The following is an 18,182-nucleotide window of genomic DNA, read 5'->3' as shown; positions in this document are numbered from 1 at the left end:
TCAATTGGCTAACTAGTCCCCCAACAATTAGCTTAAAGTCGAATTCCTTCACTGGCCACATTACGGTATGCACATGCGTTTATGATCATGAGGTTCACAGTAAACATAGCTAGGAACATTGCATAGCTAACCAAGAAATTACACGGCATTGTTTGTTTTAACACAGTATCACTTATTCGACAAAGGCAATTACAGCTTCGGTGCGAGTCTTGACAGGTGTGAGTTTAGCTTCAGGGATGCATTAACGTAGATGGCTAGCTTTCCAGGCATTCGTTTTGCCAGCTGGCTACGTGTCATTTCAACACAACGTTTTTACAAGCTTGGTTGTGTCTTTTCATACAATGATTACTATTGTCGAATTCGTGAGCAACAGGAGACAATTTGAACGAGAGACAGCGACCAGACTAAAGCCTTTCGGATATGTTTGATATTCTCGTCAAATCATTTAAATATGACCTAACGCAAGCTGACATTCAGGAATGAGTTGGGTTCAATGCAGGCACGCTAGCTAGCTAACGTTAGTCGGCTGATTAACTAGTTAACGTGAGCTACCAAAATGTATAAGTAAGACTGTCATCACGTCCCAATGACATTTTTGCACTCTAACGTTACAGTAGCTAGCTAAAATAGACTCGATCGCTAACAATCTCCATGACAACGACTCAGACTTGCTTGCTAGCTGACGTTAGCAACATGGTTAGGTAACGTTAGCCAGAATTACATGCCAGAAATGTTATAGAATGCATAGCTACAACAAAAACACATGAAACATATACAATTATAACGTTTGACAAATAGAAAGCTGGTTGTAATTGAAAACTTACCCGTTTAGCAAAGGGATTTTCGTCGTGCTCTTTCGGCGAAAGGGAAGACCAAAGCACCACAAGCCCTAAGAATGTGGCAATAACTATTACACTGCGAAGAATAAATCCAACTCTTAACCTCATTTTGAAAATAAGACCATCTACGAGGTGCTAGCTAACCTCGTTACTTCGTGGCACCCCTGTCTGCCAAAGCCAGTTCGAATCCCAAATTGAGCCAACCGTGCGCCTCTTTTGATTGAATCCCTCTCGTCGGCATGTAACATTATCTGCACTCACTCTCTCTCCCAGTCTGTCTGTCACACCGCCCTACTACCAGCAAAAGTTATAATATAAGCAGTGGCGACCGTCATTCAGGGCAGGTGGGGCTCTTTTGAGCTTCACATTTTTGTTGTTGTTGGGGAGGACTTTCCTGTTTTGCATGTTATTTGGTATTAATGTGTCACATATCAGTTTGCAAACAAAGTAAAAAATACAATAAAAATGTATATATCATTAAGTTAATAAAGCCGCATACAAACATGGCCTCTTGTTTGTTTTCTTGAGTAAGGCAGCTCCAAAATGCAGGCGTTTCAGCCTAGCTCAGTGCTTTCTATGGTGGTGGGGCAAGCCAACAGAAAATACGGAGCGTTGCGCTGTGATTGGCTCAGTGTTCTGTCACTCATGGGGACACTAAGTCACCGCCAAGTGTAAGGGTAGAGCTAGAAAATTCAAGCTCCTTGGGTGCTGCCACAGAGTTACATTAGAAGTGCCCATCCAAGAAGGCTGAAGGTCACTGGCCACTGATACAATTACGTCAAATCACATTATATCTACAGTATCTTTGATTGGACATCATACTTTCAAAATCTTAGCTAGAAGTCATCATCGTGAATCAAGTCGACAATCTTCTAGCAAATCCTTTTTAATACTTGTCATAAGAAGATAAATAATTACGAGAAATTATAGGTAAAATAGGTGCTCATCGGCCATTGGACATGAACATTACACAACAAGTTGGAAATTGCAAATTCAACAATGAGTGGTTTTGAAGGAATCAGTCGCTAACTGCAAGCATTGCAAAGTAATCATTAGCCTGCTATTCAGTGGAGTGGCTGTGTAGTCCCAAGTCTAAGATTAAGTGTCTATTTTCCTAGTTTGAAATGATAAACATTCAACATTGGCCATGCTGTCAATGAAGCTTGATTTGTGCCGCGCATAAAACAACTGGGAACTCGGAACTGCAAAATCTGACTTTAGTGAGTTCAAGACAACTGCGAACTCGGGGAAAAACGAGCTACAACTGGGAAAATACGTTTAGAACTTTCATCCAACTCGGAATTGTACATTCGGAACTCGGGCCTCTTTCTAGAGCTATGACTTGAAGATCACTGATGTCATCATGATTCTACCTTTTCTCCCCCAGAGTTTACAGTTGTCTTGAAAGCACCATAAATCCAGAGAATGCCAGACTTTGATGACAAAGTTTGATGCCAAAATTTGCCCACGACAGACCGACCCGCCACCTTCCTGTTCAAGTGAGCACAGCACAACAGGGTGAGTCCAAAAATGTATTATATGATGCTGAATAAACTATGTAATATGCCAGGGAGATATGTATACTGTAGCTAAGAAAGTAATGCTAAGTATTGTGTAGTAAGCTGTTAGTAGCCCATGTGCCTCACCTTAATAATTTGATCTATTTTCACCTCTTAATTTCACCTACTGATCTGACTTGGTGGTGAACATGTAGCCTATTACCTGTTTTTGAGAAATGTAATCATTGAATATTGTAAGAGCTTTCATTGTCTGCTTATATGCCCCCTTTATTTATCCTACGGTTCTGACTTGGTGTACAGGGAAAACACTGTACTAACGGCCCATGTTCTGAATTCTGTTGCTGTACATTTCAAAAGTGCAAAACAAATAGTTAAATTGACTACGTCTGCCCTAGCTCGCTCATTAATGTCTTAATCAAAATTATGGATGGCCTCTTATCCGCTTGTCGTCCCCTTATGCCATAGTTTGTACATCTCAATTGTCAGTAGAAACCACATTAGTTTAAAACCATATCAGTTATGTTTTTTTAAAAGGCAGTAAATGAGGCTGAATGAACTGTTTCGCTGCCAGACAAGGCTCCACTGATAGACAGGTATAACAGTAGTAAGGTGTTAGGACTGCTGTTGGGACTCTGCTATTGGGATAGCTTTATGTAGGCCCTAACAGTTTGTCACTGTTGTAGTGCAATGAATGTATTGTTTTGTAGTGGCTTTGCTGGCATGCATCCCACATTTACATTTTTTCCCCCCCACCAAGATTCACATGCTAAAATCACCACTGAATGTAAGGCATGCCTATGATTTCTAGAAGGATGCAATCTTATAGAAATTGGAACGCAGGTTGAAAAGGTAGACGGACACACGGATGTGGAGCAATCAAAACCAGGAAGCCGCAGGCTTGTTTGATTAGCGGATCGTATTTGCATAACTATAAAACATTGCCACATTTTGTTAGGCTATAACCACAGATACAAGTATTTGCTATTACAGATAGGTCCTTGATATCCAGGATCCTGGGACTTCCCAACGCTTACGTCACCTCATTGAATATGACATTTCAATCTTTATGTTCAGGGTTGGGGTTGTTTGGTAAGGGTTGTGGTTCTGGACATCCTGCATGTCCCAGGATTGCACTAACCATTACAGATTGTTCCATCCTGCATGGAACCAACCAGGGGCAACATAACTGAACATGTTGTGAATGCCAACCTCACTGATATGTCACCTAGCTTAATGTCACCATGTTTTGAACAGTGCTGCATTTTAACATTTATTTTTGGTAGCTCTGGGGCTTAATGCTTGTTTCAAATATTGACATGAATTTTGTATTTCAGTCATATACTGCAAGTGATTTTACATTTTACGCACAAAATAACATGCATTAATTTGAGATGTGAAACCTTTCAAAATAATACTGTTATCCTGCTTAAATACCTTCGAGGTGTTAAACTTTGTTGACTCAAGTGTGTTCCAGAGATAGAGATAGGTGCAAGTTGCTGAGGGGAGGATGGCTCATAATAATGGCTGTAACAGAGCAAATGGAATGGCATCAATGGGCTCTTGAGTGGCACAGCGGTCTAAGGCACTGTATCTCAGTGCTAGAGGTGTCCCTACAGACCCTGGTTTGATTGGGAGTCCCATAGGGTGGTGCACAATTGACCCTGTGTCATCCGGGTTAGGGTTTGGCAGGGGTAGGCCGTCATTGTAAATAAGAATTTGTTCTTACCTGACTTGCCTAATTAAATACTTACATTTAAGAAATTCAAAACACATGGAAACCATTGATTTATTTGATACCATTCCACTAATTCTGCTCCAGCCATTACCACAAGCCCGTTCTCCCAAATTAAGGTGCCACCAACCTCCTTTTATAGAGATATACACACACACACAACTGACTGGTTCTGACCCATGCCCCTACTCTTTATTTTTTTTAAGGTATCTGACCAACAGATACATATCTGTATTCCCAGTCATGTGAATGTGAACAAATGTACTTGAATTGAACGATTTCCTTATATGAACTGTAACTCAGTTTATATAACTGTAAATCATTGAACGCTGAGTTCATATTTTTGTTCAGTATACAATACTCTTACATACTGTCACATCTGCTCCTGCAACGCCCTCTACTGCTCATCCTGTGTCTCCTTGACCTGCCGCCACTCCCCCAGTACTCTCTCCCCCTCCCCCTCTCTCTCTATGTGTGTGTGTGATTGTGTGGGCGGAGAAAGGTGTGCTGGAGTCAGAGCAGAACCCCACCAGCTGCAACCCATTCCATAATCAAGACATCTACAAATACTCAGCCTGACTTCTAGACGGTTGTTGCTATTAGAGCATGTTATCCCTGCCTGATGCTGTTTTCCTCTCTGCTACAGTTCTGCTTGCTCTGACTCTGGTCCCTGTCTCCAGTTCCACGTTTCGTCATCCAGCTACTCTTTCCTGGATTCCCCTCCGAACCTGCTTACCCTGTCCCAACCCCTCTCGCTCCAGCCTCAGCACCTGGTTTCCTGCAACCCACCCGAGCTTCCCCTGGCCTGCACTCCATCTTCCCCCTGTGTTTCAATAAATACCTTGGTTACTTCATCCCAGTCTCCTCGTCTAAGTCTGCACTTGGATTCCACTCCGTGTGACATGAGAGGATGCTAAATGATAATATCTATTTTATTCTACTGCCATGTACCCCTGTTCATATTCTTATCGTTTATTGTTCTTATCGTTGCTGCATTGTCGAGGAAGGACCCTGGAATTAAGCATTTCGTTGGACGACGTATACCATGAGTATCCTGTACGTACAACTTAAAACTAGAGGGGATTGAAATTACATTAATACGTTACATTTATTGAAAATGTGCAACTGAAAATACTGATTGCATTATTAATACCAACCATGGGATATGCCCTTTCCCAATGTTTGCAACACTTAATAGCAATGACCTATATCAGAGATGGGCAACTGATTGGGGTGGGGACCACAAAAAATGGAACTCATGGGGCGCAGTGCCTCGTGGGTCTGCGGCCTCCCTCATGACAGCAAAGTAAGTTTAAAGTTCATTGTCTGCAATTCTGCACATGTTGATATGGAGCATAGAGAAAATATTTGGTGTTCTAAAGCGAGTTTGTAATTCTACACAATTTGCCATAGGCAGAGAAATTAGCATTTTTACAGCTCATTTCCTGCATTTCTACACATTTTGCCATAGGTTGGAGGAAAATGTTTGTGGTTTTTAACATTATAACTGATGATCAACGGGCCCCACCTCGGTCGGTAATTTGGCCGTACTTACAAGGTTAGATAGCTGGCCGCTAGACTGACATACCAATCTAAAAACATTTAGCTGACAATTGAGTGACGATTGAGGCACAACCAAATATTGAAATTACACCTTGTGTTTTCTATTATTCTAACTCTCAACAAAAGGGAGGCCCATCCCTGCTCTATATTAACATAATGTGTGTTACAGACCGCATTGAGGTGACTTCTTGACATTCTACATCAGTCTCCTACAAAGAAGCAAAACTTGTTTTCATAAAATAAAGTGGGATAGTGACGTGAGGCATGATTTGAGAGACCGTGGAATATCTGCTCATTTACAGAGTATCTTATCGCTTTCTTACTTTTGGCAAGGTCTCCGTATCAAGAGAAATCTATGTAATATCTAAATTATAGCCTGTTTTTATACCAGTTTTGGAGCAAAAATAGTAGAATGACTAGAGAAGCTGCAGTGGTGAATACATGGACACAGCTGACCTCTCATGTCCATTTATGGTAACTACAGAACAAATGACTAAAGCTGACTGATTGAATTCAAAACAATTATGAATACCTTCAATAGATTAGAATGATAAAAAAGGAATTAAGACCCAAGTTAAAGGTGAGTAAATGGAACCATATGATACATTCTCCTCTTTACTCGTATTCTGACCTTGAACAAATGCTGCATTCGTAACCAAGTCGGAATTGGGAATTTACCACATGCGATTGGGAGAAATACACTTGAATGCCAACTGGTAATTAATTACTAATGGGGAACTCGTCTCTCATTCTGCGTTCCCACTTCTCCCACATGCTCTGACGTCAACCAACTAAGTCTGACAGCACAACTGATTGGCAAACGTACTGCAAATTGAGAAATCATAGACTAAACTGATTAAAAATAAGATGAAACTATACTATGACACAAAGATAAATTATATAAAGAATGATAGTAAAAAGCTTTGGAGCACATTAAATGAAATTTTGGGCAAAAAGGCAAACTCAGCTCCATCATTCATTGAATCAGGTGGCTCATTCATCACAAAACCCACTGATATTGCCAACTACTTTAATGATTTTGTCATTGGCAAGATTAGAAAACATAGGCATGACATGCCAGCAACAAATGACGACACTACACATCCAAGTATAATTGACCAAATTATGAAAGACAAGGATTGTAATTTGTTTTTCACCTTTATGGAAAAGGTGAAAATAGTATTGTTGTCTATCAACAATGACAAGCCACCGAGGTCTGACAACTTGGATGGAAAATGACTGAGGATAATAGAGGACAATATTGCCACTCCTATTTGCCATATTGTCCATTTAAGCCGACTAGAAAGTGTGTGCCCTCAGGCTTGGAGGGAAGCAAATGTCATTCCGCTACCTAAGAATAGTAAAGCCCCCTTTACTGGCTCAAATAGCCGACCAATCAGCCTGTTACCAACCCTTAGTAAACTTTTGGAAGAAATTGTGTTTGACCAGATACAATGCTATTTTACAGTAAACAAATTGATAAACTTTCAGCATGCTTATAGGGAAGGACATTAAACAAGCACAGCACTTACACACATGACTGATGACTGAGAGAAATTGATAAAAATATTGTGAGGGCTGTTTTGCTAGACGTCAGTGGGGCTTTTGACATTACCAATCATAGTCTGCTGCTGGAAAAACGTATGTGTTATGGCTTTACACTCCCCCTGCGATATAGTGGATAAAGAGTTACCTTTCTAACAGACCACAGAGGGCGTTCTTTAATGGAAGCCTCTCCAACATAATCCAGGTAGAAACCAGAATTCCCCAGGGCAATATTTACTAACGACATGCCACTGGCTTTGAGTAAATCCAGTGTGTCTATGCATGTGAATGACTCAACACTATGCGAGTAAGCTACAGATAGTTTCAGAAAGGGTGGCACGGAATAAGTTAGTCATAAATATTTCAAAAAGTAAAATCATTGTATTTGGGACAAGTCATTCACTAAACCCTAAACCTCAACTAAATCTTGTAAAGAAAAATGTGGAAATTGAGCAAGTTGAGGTGACTAAACTGCTTGGAGTACCCTGGATTGTAAAATGGCATGGGGGGGGGGGGGGGGGGGGGGGGAGTCTGTCCATAATAAAGCGCTGCTCTGTCTTCTTAACAACACTATCAACAAGGCAGGTCCTACAGGCCCTAGTTTTGTCTCATCTGGACAACTGTAACAAAGCGGGACTTAGGAATATTACAATTGCTTCAGAACAGGGCAGCATGGCTAGCCCTTAAATGTCCATTGAGAGAGATCTCTCATGGCTCAAATTGGAGGAGAGATTTACTTTTTCACTACTTGTTTTTGTAAGAAGTGTTAACAAGCTGAATGCATCGATCTGCATACCCCACAAGACATGCCACCAGAGGTCTCTTCACAATTCCCAAGTCCAGAACAGACTATGGGAGGCGCACAGTACTACATAGAGCCATAACTACATGGAACTCTATTCCACATCAGGTAACTGATGCAGATTTAAAAACACCATTCCCCATGCACTGTAATTTATAAATTGATAGGAGCTATTGATAATAGCTAGGTAAATTAGTAATCTGCATGGAGAAGGGGATTGTAAATAATAATAGCAATTGTTTTCTAAGATTTTTCCTTCTGATCACTGGAGATTAATGTGATACCAGTCATGGAAGCAAACTATAAAGCATATAAAAAATATATAATTAGATGAACTCATTAGTCATATCCAGTGGTGACCCGTCATTTAGGGCTGGGGGGGCTAGGCCCCACCTGTTTTGAGCCCCACATTTTTAGCAACCCCCCAAAATGTAAATGAACCCTTGCTGGGAGATTTGGAGAGACCTGTTCAGTCCGTCACTCGATAATATATTAATACTCTCACAATCCGTTGATTCTATTAGATTAGACTGATTAAAATTGTATGTTAAACATCACAGCATAGTTGAAAGATATATGACGTGTAGAAATCTGAAGAGGGTAGCCAGCAGAGATAGGTGAGATGTGCTGAGGGAAATCAAGGGTTGGAATATAGAACTGGAGATGATTCGGAGTAAAGTTACTGATTGAGGGGTGGGGACTTATAATATATATATATTTTTTAAAGCATATCAGCATGACAGGCATTTCCACCCCTTTCCTACAGTGAAGTAAGTATAAAATGCTGTGACCTTATGCATAATTGTAATTGTATGGCCTTTTAACTTCTTATGGCTTGGGGGCAGTATTGAGTAGCTTGGATGAATAAGGTGCCCAGAGGTGCCCAGAGTAAACGGCCTGCTATTCAGTCCCAGTTGCTAATATATGCATATTATTAGTATATTTGGATAGAAAACACTCTGACGTTTCTAAAACTGATATCTGTGAGTATAACAGAACTCATATGACAGGCAAAAACCTGAGAAAAAAATCCAACCAGAAGTGGGAAATCTGAGGTTGGTCGTTTTTCAACTCATTCCCTATTGAAGATTCAGTGGGATATTGGTCATGTTGCACTTCCAAAGGCTTCCACTAGATGTCAACCATCTTTAGAAACTCGTTTCAGGCTTCTACTGTAAAGGAGGGGCTCATAAGGGCTCTTTGAGTCAGTGGTCTGGCAGAGTGCCACAGGCTCATGACGCTCGTTCACGTGAGAGGTAGCTGTCGTTCTATTGCTTTTCTACAGACAAAGGAATTCTTAGGTTGGAACATTATTGAAGATGTATGTTAAAAACATCCTAAAGATTGAATCTATACATCGTTTGACATGTTTCTACGAACTGTAACGGAACTTTTTCACATTTCGTCTGCTCCTAGTGAACGCGCTTCGTGACTTTGGATTTGTTTACGAAACGCGCTAACAAAAGTAGCTATTTGGACATAAATGATGGACATTATTGAAAAAAACGAACATTTATTGTGGAACTGGGATTCCTGGGAGTGCATTCTGATGAAGATCATCAAAGGTAAGTGAATATTTATAATGCTATTTCTGACTAATGATTACACAACATGGCGGGTATCTGTATGGCTGGTTTGGGCTCTGAGCGCCTTACTCAGATTATTGCATGGTGTGCTTTTTCCGTAAAGTTTTTTTTAAATCTGACACAGCGGTTGCAGTAAGGAGAAGTTTATCTAAAGTTCCATGTATAATAGTTGTATCTTTAATAAGCTAAATAAACAGCCTCCCGGGTGGCACAGTGGTCTAAGGCACTGAATCGCATTGATAGCTATGCAACCAAAGACTCAGGTGGAACACAGGTTCTGTTGCAGCAGGCCGTGACCTGAAGGACCATGGGGCGACGCATAGTTGGCCTAGCGTCGTCCAGGTTAGGGAGGGTTTGGCTGGTAGGGATATCCTTTTCTCATCGCGCACTAGTAACTCCTGTGGCGGGCCGGGCGCAGTGCACGCTGACCAGGTCGCTAGGTGCACAGTGTTTCCTCTGACACATTGGTGCGGCTGGCTTCCGGGTTGGATTAAAATTATTTTTTAATCTGTGAAAATGTACAAATTATCCAAGGAATTATGATAATTTTCTAGTTAGAAAAGGAGGTGCAAAAAAACATTTTAATTTGCTCCTATTTTATTTTGCTCCATGGCTCAGGCGGCCAAGTGGAACAAAGGCTGTCATCTCAGTGGTGAAGAGAAATAACATTGCAGCTGTTTCTGATTAATAAACAATGCCATGGGGCCTCTCGGGTGGCGCAGTGGTTAAGGGCGCTGTACAGCATCAGAGACTCTGGGTTCGCGCCCAGGCTCTGTCGTAACCGGCGACTGGGAGGTCCGTGGGGCGACGCACAATTGGCCTAGCGTCGTCCGGGTTAGGGAGGGCTTGGCCGGTAGGGATGTCCTTGTCTCATCGCGCACCAGCGACTCCTGTGGCGGGCCGGACGCAGTGCACGCTGACCAGGTCGCTAGGTGCACGGTGTTTCCTCCGACACCGATTGGTGCGGCTGGCTTCCGGGTTGGATGCGCGCTGTGTTAAGAAGCAGTGCGGCTTGGTTGGGTTGTGTATCGGAGGACGCATGACTTTCAACCTTCGTCTCTCCCGAGCATGCTAGTTGTAGCGATGAGACAAGATAGTAGCTACTAAAACAATTGGATACCACGAAATTGGGGAGAAAAAAAGGGGTAAAAAAATAATAATAATTAAAAAAATAATAATAATTAAAAACAATGCCATGCTGGTGGGTGGTAACATTCAAATATAACCCAGCACTGAAACGAAACGTAGGCTGAAAATAATCTGTATGTCATATCATAAGAAAAGACTGCATTCACATGGATTTGCATAAAGTGGGCAGGTTGGATGTGTCACTTCAAGCCCAAATATATCATACTTTGACTAAAATGATGACTTATTGAATTAAATCGTTGGTCAACACCATGGGTAAGCTCTGGCCATCATCATCTTTCAGCTCGAAAAAGTAGATTTCTACTGGTGTGGGCGAATAAAGGGATTGATTAAGATGAACAAACAGAGCAACTCCCTGATCAAATTGGTAGGCCACCCAGTGGGCGTGTTTTCTGGAATTGTATACATTGTGCACAAGGGAGCCACACCCGCAAACCTTGTTATGCACGTGCATAGGGTAAGTCTGAATAGCACATACTAAGAAGTGCTTAAATCAAAGCGTGTAAAAAAGGCATACATTTCCTAAGGTTGAATCGTCCCATTAGTGCAGATGTAGATGTGTTATGAAAACTCTTCAAAAGTGGGCACACAATCATCACTTTTGAATGAGCACCCACATGCATAATCATAAGTCCATGGGCATCTTCTTGGCTGCTATCTACATGTAATATCATTGTGAGATGTGTCATCATATAAATGCTCACACACGCCAGCCATACAATTGCAATAGTTAATGTATTGTTTTCACATTTTATTCATGTTTACTACATCATTTTCATTGGCTGAACTTCACAACTTCAAATCGTACAATCACGGTGACCAAAAATCTGAAAAACCCATTCAAGTATACACTTAATAAATTATTGTTCTTTGAAAAAAAAGACAAAATAAATTAGCACAAAATAAATACTAAGAAAATAATAATGGAAAATAAATAGCCTTACAAAATTGAGCAAACAATTTCATGAGCCTCCGATATAGTACAAATCCACCATGCGATCTTGAGAGAGTGACAGTTGGAACATTCCTTTTTCAACCTGATACAGACAAATCCAGTCTACTAAACCTGCTGTGTTTGACCTTTGACCCATAGAGGACCTAGAGGATAGTGTTCTGGAGGTTTCTGTGTCCTCGACCAGCAAGGTGCCTCTGTGTGGCGGCTTAGCTTGGGTCTAGTCTAGTCTGGTTGGTTTTCTGAGGATCGGCGACCTTGAACGTCCCATCAGCCCATTGGGCAGAACCAGGCAGAATCCCAGAATCTCTTTCAGCCAGGAAGGAGTCTTTATCCTCCATTTTGGATCTGATCCCATCGGGCAGAGGATCCGTCAGACAGAACAGAAACGTAGCCCCAGCCCCCCCACCCCCTTCTCTTCCACTTGGTAGCCCCCACGTTGATGAGCTGGGGGGTCTGGGAGACAGGACCGCTAGCTAACTGGCTGGCCGCTTGCTGCTACAATGCACACGTTTGGGTTTTTTTTTGTCGTGGGGGTTGGCGCGTGGTTCCTATGAGCTGGCAGCCGCAGCGCTGTTGAATTTTTCCAGGACGGTGGCGTTGACTCTCTGGAACAGCCACTGCTGTGTCTCCGACCCAGGGTCACATTTATTCATGAAAATCCTCTTATCACCGGGACTGCAGTCCATGCAACTGCTGCTCACCAGGTGGTACAGCAATTTATCCTGTATGTGTTGGCCCAGAGAGAGAGAGAGAGAGTGTTCGAGAGAGACACAGAGAGCGAAAGAAAAAGCATGAGGTAGAGAGAGAGAGAGAGCAGGAGGCAGAGAAAGAGAAGAAAGGGAGGAAAAGAAGGATTGAGATAAATTATTTAAATAAAGTAGAGACAGGTAAGCCTGTCTCCGGCAGGCAGGCTGCTGTTTAATCCTGCTCTCTCATCTCCCACTCCCTTCAAACAGATTACAGACGGGGAGCAGAGCAACTGACTGCAACACGGTTTCTCCTCCCTCCATTCTAATCTGAGTTTACTTCATTTCACGGAGAGAGGGGTCTGAATTTGGGAGTTAAACTAGGCTGAGCAATATGAGTTCAACACACAAGAGTTTTTAAACCCCGAGTTCCAACGGACCGTTACATTACTTTTCTGAATGTCTATTCTTTGGGCTCATCCTCCCTCGCGTGACAGAAAGGGAAAAGTAACAAATTCAGCTGCAAAAGAAAGAGGAATTGAATGAAGTACGAATCGTTGAAAACTGACAACAGAAAATAAAAATACGTCCCTGGCTTCCAATAAAAGATGATCTATGGTGATCGCAAACTCTTAAATATAGTCAGTGATGGATTCAAACTGAAAAAGGATTCTCTGGGGAGGGATAAAGTTGTGGAGAAAGATGAGGAGGTGGAGAACGCCTCAGAGGTACTTGGCAGTAATTTTGTTCTGGTATCATGTGTCCGCCTTCCTGATACTACAACGTTCACACAGCCTCAAGGCCACCGTGCACTGTGCAAGCCCACCTCAGCCCTTTAATAAGCGGTTATTGCATCTGTGTAGCCTGAGTTCAAGACCTGACTGTGTTGTCTTGCCACAGTAATGGAGGTGGCAAACAGATCTGGGACTCGCGCTAGCATCTGTGCACCTCTGAACCTCATCGAGTCATTCTAGGCAGAACCTTAAGAGAGGTGGGACTGTAATGACATTCTGATTTTGCGCTGAGTAAACGATCTCCTCTCCTCCATAAACGATGTGGAGGAAATAGGAGTGGTGCGACGATAAAATAAGTCCCCTATTACTTTCCTCTACCTGGAAAGCAGTAGTAAAAACGCAGTGTACATCTTTTCTATCTGATGACTTTGATATTGTGTACTGTCCTGTGGCTGTGGTGGTCATTTGAATGATGAGGTGTTTGATGTGGTGTTATAACAGTAATCATACCAGGTAAGTTACCAGGCTTTCTGTTGATGATTATTTATTGATAATTTACGTTCCACATGGAATATAAAGCCAAAACAAAAGTAAAGTAAGTACCATACAGATACAATATAATCGTGTTCTATTTAATTCTGTTTAAAGTTACCTTCCTATAGCTCCAGTGCTGGTTGCCCTTCATGCCGTGGCAGTCGTACAGTGTGACAGGGGAACTCTGGGAGATGGAGTCAAAGCAGAACTTCCTGGTGTGGAGAGGATCCCCTGGCCTGATGTCCTCTCTCCAGCCAAATGTAAATATCTGAATACAAACAAGTACACAGGCACAACATGGTATCCAAGTTCCGTTATGAGATTCACAGTATGACTACCCTAAATGTCATTTTAGAGGCGGATGAACATGAGGACAAGAATGCGGTGATGATCTGTTCAGATTTAACAGTAAACAGCAGGAACATTAGTTGCATATGAAGCAATCGCCGGCTACAGTACCCTAAACTTGTTTTGTATTAAAGGAAAATGCCACCCAAACATGATCTTTTGGTATTTATTTCATTAGTCTATTGTTGATATACTACTAATATGTTTTTCATGTCAACAATCAAGTTTTCAACAAATATAACTTTCAAAATACAGAAATAATGCCAGTATGATGCAAAATGATAATAAATGCATCATACCATCTGTATTGCTGTATTTTGAAAGTTGTATATCTTGATTGCTGACAGGCAAAACCATTTTGGGACTCTATCAACAATGGACTAATGAAACAAATACCAAAATATCATTTTTGGGTGGATTTTTCCTTTTAGTGTAGTTCTGTGTATTTCGTATGTTATGGTTCTTTTGCGAGACTAAGTGTTGTGATGGCTGTTGTGCAGACAGCACATGTTGCGACTAATCCTTAATCAAACGATTGAAATTATAATCTTTAATCAAAGGATTTGCAGGGTACCTTCCCAAAAAGGTATTTCTTGCAAGGGGCAATATGACTGACTGATTAACAGGCCGGACTCATGGAGGGGTCACTCCTGACTGACTGACTGACTGATTGACAGGCCGGACTCATGGAGGGGTCACTCCTGACTGACTGACTGACTGATTGACAGGCCGGACTCATGGAGGGGTCACTCTTGACTGACTGATTAACAGGCCGGACTCATGGAGGGGTCATTCCTGACTAATACTGACTGACTGACTGACTGATTAACAGGCCGGACTCATGGAGGGGCCATTCCTGACTGATACTGACTGACTGATTAACAGGCCGGACTCATGGAGGGGCCATTCCTGACTGCTACTGACTGACTGATTAACAGGCCGGACTCATGGAGGGGCCATTCCTGACTAATACTGACTGACTGACTGACTGAATGATTAACAGGCCGGTAATAGTATAGACCATACCCCTTTATACAGTATAATATAGTATAGACGACACTGTACCATACAGTATAGTATAAACTAAACACTACTATACAGTATAATATAGTACAGACTACACCATACAGTATAGACTACACCTTACTATACAGTATTATATGGTATAGTCTACTCCTTACTATACAGTATAATATAGTATAGACTACACCCTACTTTACACTATAATATAGTATAGTACACTGTACCACACAGTTTAATATAGTATAGACTACACCACGCTATACAGTATAATATGGTATAGACTAAACCTATACCCTACTATACAGTATAATATAGTATAGACTACACCATACAGTATAGACTACACCTTACTATACAGTATTATATGGTACAGTCTACTCCCTACTATACAGTATAATATAGTATATACTACACCCTGCTATTAAGTTTAATATAGTATAGACAACACTGTACCACACAGTTTAATATAGTATAGACTACACCCTAATATACAGTATAATATAGTATAGACTACACCCTGCTATACAGTATAATATGGTATAGACTAAACCTATACCCTACTATACAGTATAATATAGTATTTGACTACACTCTACCATACAGTATAATATAGTATAGACTACACCTACACCCTACTATACAGTACATTATAGTGTAGACTTCACCCTACTATACAGTATAATATAGTATAGACAACACTGCACCATACAGTATAGTATAGACTACACCCTACTTTACACTATAATATAGTATAGACTACACTGTACCAGACAGTTTAATATAGTATAGACTACACCACGCTATACAGTATAATATGGTATAGACTAAACCTATACCCTACTATACAGTATAATATAGTATAGACTACACCCTACTATACAGTATAATATAGTATTTGATTACACTCTACCATACAGTATAATATAGTATAGACTACACCTACACTCTACTATACAGTACATTATAGTGTAGACTTCACCCTACTATACAGTATAATATAGTATAGACTATACCCTACTAGTATAATATAATATAGACTACACCCTACTATACAGTATAATATAGTATAGAATACACCCTACTGTAAAGTATAATATAATATAGATTATACCCTACTATACAGTATAATATAGTATAGACTATACCCTACTAGTATAATATAATATAGACTACACCCTACTATACAGTATAATATAGTATAGAATACACCCTACTGTACAGTATAATATAATATAGATTATACCCTACTATACAGTACAATATAGTATAGAATACACCCTACTATACAGTACATGGCTCCGGTTGTACCTACCTGTTCGTGTGCCCAGGTGCGTTCAGCCCCCTCCTTCAGACAGGCGTCCAATCGCAGCTCTGTCCCTGTGGGGCCGTGCTTGGAGTCTATACACAGACCTGATGCAGCGTTACGAATCTACAAGGACACAAAGAGAGAGAGGGCTCAGTTAAAACCAAACACACACACACTTTGAAGCCTCCCAAAAACAGCGAAAGGGAGGCCTCGGTGAAGACTTGCACGCCCGCCCACACAAACACACACCATGCAATATACATCTATATAAATAGAGACCACAGGATGAGATACTCCGGCTTCTCTCTAATGCTCAACGCTCTGATCACAGGACTCCAGTGTATAGTGAGTGGAATCCATGGCAACCTTCCAAACACACTGTACACAGTAACTTAGTACAAGCAGCCAACTATCTATACACAGTATGTGGTTTTAAGTAACAGCGTATGATCTGACATGGTATCAAAGCTCTCACAGTTTGCTGACAAGATCTACTCTCACCAGTGACTGTAAGAGATAAGCTAATTCATTCCTGGAGCATCTTCCTCCCTCTAAACCAGAGTTAATAGGCGCCCCCCTACTGTGAAAACTTTAAAAGTTTCAGAGTTACTCGGCTCTCAAACACTGTGTCATTTGCCTAATTCTCTCTATAGCATTCAGGTGAGCTTGGCTCGTGTCACAGTATGGCTCAATAATGCATGAATCCAGTAGCACTGCATCTAAAGTAGCCTGGTCTCTGTCTGTCTCTGTGACCCTCACGAACACATTCAGAAGAGAGACAAAGGCGAGGGCAGAAGAGAGGAGAGAGGCCAAAGGAGGAGAGAGGGGGAGAGTGAGTTGAGAGAGAGAGTGAGTTGAGAGAGAGAGAGTGAGTTGAGAGAGTGAGTTGAGAGAGAGAGTCACTGTATTTTACAGGAAGGAGACCAGGGATGGAATACTCAGAGGTGTTTTGCACAGGGTTGACTCTCTTATAAAAATTGTTACCCCTGCTCGCCACTAGATGGGGCCAAAGACATTAGCTAGGGCTGTAGCAAATAATGGTGATTGCTTGACTGTTAGTGTGGAGAATGTCTGACAACAACACTATGGTTGGCTCTGAAAATGTTGATTATAAAAATGTAACACAATGTCAGCTCTCCTCAATGTTGTGCATGTTTTTATAACAGAGTACAGATTACTTATTTTATTAGGGAGAGGATAACCTGTGTTTCTTCTTCTTCTTTCTTTTGTGGAGTTGAGATAAAAACTCTTGAGCTGTGAAAAATGGAGCAACAAAAACTAAACTAACGGAATGACAGATACATTCTCTACAAAATGGCGACACATTTTGTCATGACGTTGGCCTGGGGGTAGGTTTATGACAGTCATAAATACCTCTTCCCCCCCTTTTCCTCTCTCTACCCTACTGATGTGACTATTGAAAATCCCTTGGTTAACATAGTGATTCTGGGAACATCAGAAGGTGGGGGGGAAATGAACCATATTTTGGTAACCCAACCAGTTGAACATATGCGTTGGTACTTAATGAATATGATGTCAGTTTGGTTGTCATCCGAGACATTCTCATCAATGATAGGATGAGTAACTTTACAGTGGAAAGTCTACACATTATAGTTATCAGATTCACATGGAATCGTTGTGCAATTTAAATGTTTGAATATGAAATTATTTGTGATGGGATGTGATTTTAGCTTCTAAAATGTGAGAATTGGGATTTCATGAGTGAATTAGGCCCGACTCAGTGGCCCGCTCACGTGAAGAGACATTGGTTATAACCAATGAAACACGCCCTCCTCTTCCGTCCTATATAAAGCCTTGATGACAATATAACCTCCTGTTCCGGGTACATTAGGATGACGA

The 18,182-nt window shown here is 41.2% G+C and overlaps 2 protein-coding genes across 4 annotated transcripts in view; both read right to left on the bottom strand.

The window, feature by feature from the left end:
* Positions 1-1,198, bottom strand: part of LOC110497385 (N-acetylgalactosaminyltransferase 7) — a 33,034-nt gene extending 31,836 nt beyond the window's left edge. For both annotated transcript variants that reach the window (XM_021573465.2, XM_021573466.2), the window contains exon 1: positions 825-1,198. In XM_021573465.2, coding sequence (XP_021429140.1) covers positions 825-947 — 123 coding nt within the window. In that variant the 5' untranslated portion in view covers positions 948-1,198. The remainder of the gene's footprint in view (positions 1-824) is intronic.
* A 10,263-nt stretch (positions 1,199-11,461) lies between these two features.
* Positions 11,462-18,182, bottom strand: part of LOC110497384 (polypeptide N-acetylgalactosaminyltransferase-like 6) — a 231,440-nt gene continuing 224,719 nt past the window's right edge. For both annotated transcript variants that reach the window (XM_021573463.2, XM_021573464.2), the window contains exons 11-13: positions 16,329-16,445; positions 13,764-13,913; positions 11,462-12,413 (exon numbers count right to left, since the gene is read on the bottom strand). In XM_021573463.2, coding sequence (XP_021429138.1) covers positions 12,240-12,413; positions 13,764-13,913; positions 16,329-16,445 — 441 coding nt within the window. In that variant the 3' untranslated portion in view covers positions 11,462-12,239. The remainder of the gene's footprint in view (positions 12,414-13,763; positions 13,914-16,328; positions 16,446-18,182) is intronic.

Source organism: Oncorhynchus mykiss, chromosome 19, assembly GCF_013265735.2.
Source record: "Oncorhynchus mykiss isolate Arlee chromosome 19, USDA_OmykA_1.1, whole genome shotgun sequence".
Lineage (NCBI taxonomy): Eukaryota > Metazoa > Chordata > Actinopteri > Salmoniformes > Salmonidae > Oncorhynchus > Oncorhynchus mykiss.
Note: the sequence above shows the minus strand (reverse complement) of the source record. Positions and strands in the feature narration are given on the sequence as shown.